Source organism: Coregonus clupeaformis, chromosome 6, assembly GCF_020615455.1.
Source record: "Coregonus clupeaformis isolate EN_2021a chromosome 6, ASM2061545v1, whole genome shotgun sequence".
Taxonomy (NCBI): Eukaryota; Metazoa; Chordata; class Actinopteri; order Salmoniformes; family Salmonidae; genus Coregonus; species Coregonus clupeaformis.
The window spans coordinates 31,404,491-31,410,490 of record NC_059197.1 but is presented as its reverse complement, the minus strand read 5'-3'; the positions used below and the strand labels follow the sequence as shown (position 1 = coordinate 31,410,490).

The window sequence follows — 6,000 nt, the reverse complement described above, 5'->3', positions numbered from 1 at the left end:
TACCTTCGTTCGGGAATCCTTCATCCCCCAACAACCCGGCTGAGAATCCCTCATCTCCCTGCTCCTCCTCCGGTGTTGCATGGTCCTGCTCCGGTGCCCCCCTCGCAGCACCCCCGGACTCCGCAGCCTCCAGAGCCGCCTTGAGCCGCTCCACCAGGTCAGCCTTCAGCCCCTTGGTGTCCAGGGCTCGCCGACGCAGCTCCTCTTTCAGCTCATTCACTTTCAATTTATTTACTTCAGCACTCCTCATGGTGCATGGAGATCTATGCAACTATTAAATATTTCTGCATAGATAACAAACAAAACTCAATTAATAAAAGTAATTGCACAGAATGCACTCTCGAGTTGAATTCGTAGCCTACTGTAAAAAGAAAGATACTGTAGCTACTATGTCCACTAAGAAACTGGCGCCAACTTGAATATTAGCACCAAGCACTGTTGTTAGCCAACTGGCTAGATGGATGATGCACTGTAAACATTGCTTATTAAATGATTATGATGGCCAATGATGCAAGCCAATGCGCAAATATAAACTGAAAAACTGCCTCGATAACATAATCCATTGATAGCAGTCATTTACCTTATCTGAGTAACATTAGGGTTGCTAAATGTAGCTACTGTACCGCTAGCTATAATGCTAACGCTAGCTGCATGATGGCATCTGTCACTGCGCCCGATGACAGTTTGCTCCGTGCAACGATGAAAACATCTACACTGCGCAGGCCAGTTCCGCTAATGTTAAAAATACATCGTCGTGCAAACACAAATATTCACATACAAAAATGAAATATAGCGAAATAGAAAACATGAAAAACATAGTTTTGTACCTTTGGTTGATGCTCCGCATCAAAACGGCCCGTAAATACTGACCGATACTTCCTCGAATGGGATTTATGATAAGCACAGGGTTGCCAGGTCAGGTTAAAATTTCTATAACAATGACAATTCAAAACCAAACCAAAAGCACACAAAACGGCCAAAAGCCCTGAAAACTAGCCCCCCAAAAAAATTCAGCAAGAGAAGAGTTGCCATATTTATACAATAATTTTTTTTTCCATAACGTTATCGAGGCAGTTACATTTTTACATTTACGTTATTTAGCAGACGCTCTTATCCAGAGCGATCCAGAGCGACTTACAAATTGGAGTTAAGAAGGAATATCGTAGTAACTTGTAACGACATTAGAAGCTAAATTAGTTTTTCCTCAAGATAATGATTATTGTGAGCTATGACATTACATAATAAATAAATTTGAATAGGTCGCAAGAGAAAATATAATTTGCCCTTATTAAATTCGCCAGATAATTTTCCATCAATGGATGTCAATTTAACTCGTTTGACTGCTATGATTAAGCAAGGTATAGTTAAGAAGGTATAGTATATGGCCAATATAACAAGGCTAATGGCTGTTCTTAAGCATGACGCAACATGGTGTGCCTGGATGCATTGGTTAGCTGTGGTATATTGGCCATATACCACAAACACCCGGGGTGCCTTATTGCTATTATAAACTGGTTACCAACCTAATTAGAACAGTAAAAAGTATGTTTTTGTTATACCCCTGGTATAAGGTCTGATATACCACGGCTTTTAGCCAATCAGCATTCAGGGCTCGAACCAGGTTTATAATTGTAAATAAATCCCCTTTGCGCATGTGTTTAACTTTATAGCGCATTCGGAAAGTATTCAGACCCCTTGACTTTATCCACATTTTGTTATGTTACAGCCTTATTCTAAAATTGATCCCCCCCCCAAAAAAAATCCTCATCAATCTACACACAATACCCCATAATGACAAAGCAAAAACAGAATGATCAATTTACCTCTGTTGGCCATCAAGTAGCCTATTAATTGATATGCCATTGTAGGCTACCATTTGATACAATAAATATGTTGAAATTATATCTATGGAGTCATTGCAAATCAATGTGCCCCCTTGTGTAGCCTACCTGGAGCTGGCAAACCAATTTAATAAATAGCCTGTAACTTCAGTTTATTGTTGTTGTAGCCTTGTGTTATTATGCAATTATTAATGGACATGTTTAGTTAATTAAATAGGAAGTTATCAAAGCTCTATAGCAATTGCCGACCAGTTAGAACGCATTAGATTGATGATAACAGTAGTCAGATTAGGGTACAGGAATAAATAAAATAAAAACATCTAAAAAATAAACACTGGCTGTTGTTGACAAGCATATTCAGTATTTAATACATATTAATATTTAATTCAGTGATTGAAATTATGACCCCATCTTCAGTAGCCTGTTCAAGCAGGCTATTGGGAAACACAATCACTCCTTACCTAGATATCGCCTCGCTATTCATGTTGAATAAATGTGTCTGTTTGAACTAAGCAAGCTGCTAAATCGTTCAGTTTACATCTTGCCTACATCTAGTCTAGGCTACTGTAGACTACCTGATATTATATGTAGGACTATCAGGGCCTATAGGCTATCTTCCTTTATCTAACCAAACCATGGCAAAGTTGAATTACAATCATAAACCCAGATTTTAGTCAGTAGCCTATGCCTATTGACATGACAAGTCAATCTCTCAAATGGGCCATTTATAACGGTTTGTAGTCTTAACATCTGGCACATAATAACAGCACAATTGCCAGAAAATAGCCTAGCATTAGTTTTTTTTTATGTTCGTCCGAGTGTTTCTTGCTCCGAGATTTTGTGATCCTCTGTCCAACTTTCATCACTCAAACTCTCCTGTCGGATTTATCTACAGTGTATTCGGAAAGTGTTCAGACCCCTTGACTTTTTCCACATTTTGTTATGTTACAGCCTTATTCTAAAACTGATTAAACAAAAAAAAATCTCATCAATCTACCCACAATACCCCATAACGGCAAAAACAAAAACAGATTTGTTTTTATATTTTGCTAATTTATAAAAAATAAATAAATAAAATCACATTTACATTAGTATTCAGACCCTTTACTCAGTACTTTGTTGAAGCACCTTTGGCAGCTTACAGCCTCGAGTCTTCTTGGGTATGACACTACAAGCTTGGCACACCTGTATTTGGGGAGTTTCTCCCATTCTTCTCTGCAGATCCTCTCAAGCTCTGTCCGGTTGGATGGGGAGCGTCGCTGCACAGCTATTTGACATGGTTTGGTTAGATAAAGGCAGGTAGCCTATAGCCCCTGATAGTCCTACATATAATTTCGGATAGTCTACAGTAGCCTAGACAAGATGTAGGCTAGATGTAAACTGAACGATTTAGCAGCTTGCTTAGTTCAAACAGACACATTTATTCAAAAATGTATTCAACATGAATAGTGAGGCGATATCTAGGTAAAGAGTGCTTGGGTTTCCCAATAGCCTGCTTGAATAGGCTACTGAGGATGGGGTCATCATTTCAATCACTGAATTAAATATTAATAATATGTATATATACTGAATATGCTTGTCAACAACAGCCAGTGTTTATTTTTTAGATGTTTTTATTTTATTTATTCCTGTACCCTAATCTGACTACTGTTATATCGTCAATCTAATGCGTTCTAACTGGTCGGCAATTGCTATAGAGCTTTGATAACTTCCAATTTAATTAACTAAACATGTCCATTAATAATTGCATACTAACATAAGGCAACAACAACAATAAACTGAAGTTATAGCCTATTTATTAAATTGGTTTGCCAGCTCCAGGTAAGCTACACAAGGGGGCACATTGACTTGCAATGACTCCAGTGTGTCACGGTTTCGGCCGAGGCTGCTCCTCCTCCTGGTTCGGGCAGGCTTCGGCGGTCGTCGTCCCCGGAGTACTAGCTGCCACCGATCTATGTTTCATGTTCGTTTGGTTTTGTCTGGATGTTGTACACCTGTGTCTTGTTAGTCCTCGTTAGTGTCCTATTTAGTTCTCGTTGTGTGTGCTTGTCGTTGTGTGTGATTGCGCTTCTGTTTCGTGTTTGGAGCTACTTTTTCCCTCCAGTGTTTTGGAGAGGTTATTTTGCACATGTTTGTGCGCCGTTTGTTTTGTCGCCTGTGTGCGCCGTGTATTCGCCTTCGGGCTTATTGTGCTTCTGTCTTTGATATATATTGCACTAAAGCCTTTGGACTGAGCCTCTGCGTCCTGCGCATGATTCATACACCATACCCACCTTCAGCACGCCTTGACACAGTGATATCATTTCAACATATTTATTGTGTCAAATGGTAGCCTACAATGGCATATCAATAAATAGGCTACTTGATGGCCAACAGAGGCAAATTGATCATTCTCCACATAATGTCAGTTTGATTGAGGACTTTTCCCCATAAAAAGAACCACGTGAGGGAGTTCCATAACTTCCATTTCAAATGTCCACTCGGGCAGCCCCCGATACCTAAGAACTGAGCATGCATAAAACACTTCGCTTGATACCGTTTTCTTTCAGCAAAGGCAACATTAGAATGCAGTTTAAACCACCTCCTAGTGAATTTATGTAATGGGCTCTAGTGCGCCCAAAGTCGTTTTCCAGTGCTGTGTCGCCATCATTTATTGACGTGCATCAGTTCTAGCTTAATTCATATGTTTTACGGGAAAAGGGTTAGAAATAGGTGTCTCCATAATGACAATCTAAGTAGCCTACCTACAACTGGTAAAAAGGTGTCACAACGTGCACGTTGCCAAAGCAAGTGAAATAATAAACAAATGTGAAATAAACAATCAAAATTGAACAGTAAATATGACAGTCAGCAGCAGGTCACAGGGAAATATATATATTTTTAAGAGAAATGCCATGGCGGGCGCGGTGCAATAGCCCCAAAACCCGCAACCAATACATTTTCACCCGCGGCATCGTTTTCAAAGTCGCCCAATTTTGCGGGAAACCGAGAAAATGGCAACACTGCAGATAGCGGATATCATTAACACAAGCACTACTGCCACCTTCCGGTCAGTCGTTGAACAAACCATTAATTTTAGTCCTTCGATCATTCCTTCAATCTGAAGGGAGCAATATTGTACAGTTTTATAACGATTAACTGCAGAAAACACATGATAGATTGGAACATTTCACTTTTATTTTTACACATTACAGCTTTTGTTTTTTTGCACGTCACAGTACATCACCAAGCAAGAAAGGGATTCACACAGTGAGTCAAGAGAATAATACAGGGTTGTGACTAGATCAGCGTTCCCCAAGGTCCTCGGGACCCCAAGGGGTGCATGTTTTGGGTTTTGCCCTAACACTACAGTTGATTCAAATTATCAAAGCTTGATGATTAGTTGATTATTTGAATCAGCTGTGTAGTGCTAGGGCAAAATCCAAAACGTGCACCAAGTTTGGGAAACCCTGGACCAGATGGAGTACAGCTACAACCGAAAGTTACTTTTCATAGCAGGTTAGGAGAGCATTTTAGCTAACCCTTTTCATAACCGTAACCTCATTCTCTTAATCTGCTACGAAAAAGTCACTTCCGGTCGTAGCTGTGTTCTACCTGGCCAGAACCATAATAAACCACCTAGTCATAAAAAAGCTCTGTTTTATTTGGAGAGAGGGCGGGGGGCAACATTTGATGTAGCTAAATGTACAAATTTGAAATATTCAAGTCAGCAAATATTATTCTCAGCAAATATTATTGTCAGTTAGTTTTCCTGTGTCATACTGTCATGTAAGGAGTTATAAGACATCCTCCCCACCTGGGTCCAAGCACCCATATGGCAGCCTTTCCCACCTCCAGTCCTAGAACAGCACACCCGATTCAACTTGTCAGCTAATCATCAAGACCTCAATGAGTTGAATCAGGTGAATTTGTCCGGGCCAACAACAAAAATGAGTGCTGTTGGGGGTACTGGAGGACTGGAGTTGGGCTGTTGGGGGATACTGGAGGACTGGAGTTGGGCTGTTGGGGGTACTGGAAGACTGGAGTTGGGCTGTTGGGGGTACTGGAGGACTGGAGTTGGGCTGTTGGGGGGACTGGAGGACTGGAGTTGGGGGACTGTTGGGGGGTACTGGAGGACTGGAGTTGGGCTGTTGGGGGGTACTGGAGGACTGGAGTTGGG

At 40.7% G+C, this 6,000-nt stretch overlaps 1 protein-coding gene across 1 annotated transcript in view; it reads right to left on the bottom strand.

Moving 5' to 3' along the window:
- Window positions 1–959, bottom strand: part of hnrnpul1 (heterogeneous nuclear ribonucleoprotein U-like 1) — a 59,133-nt gene extending 58,174 nt beyond the window's left edge. Inside the window, exons 1-2 of the mRNA XM_045216701.1 lie at window positions 828–959; window positions 4–284 (exon numbers count right to left, since the gene is read on the bottom strand). Coding sequence (XP_045072636.1) covers window positions 4–250 — 247 coding nt within the window. The 5' untranslated portion in view covers window positions 251–284; window positions 828–959. The remainder of the gene's footprint in view (window positions 1–3; window positions 285–827) is intronic.
- Between the last annotated feature and the right edge of the window lie 5,041 nt (window positions 960–6,000).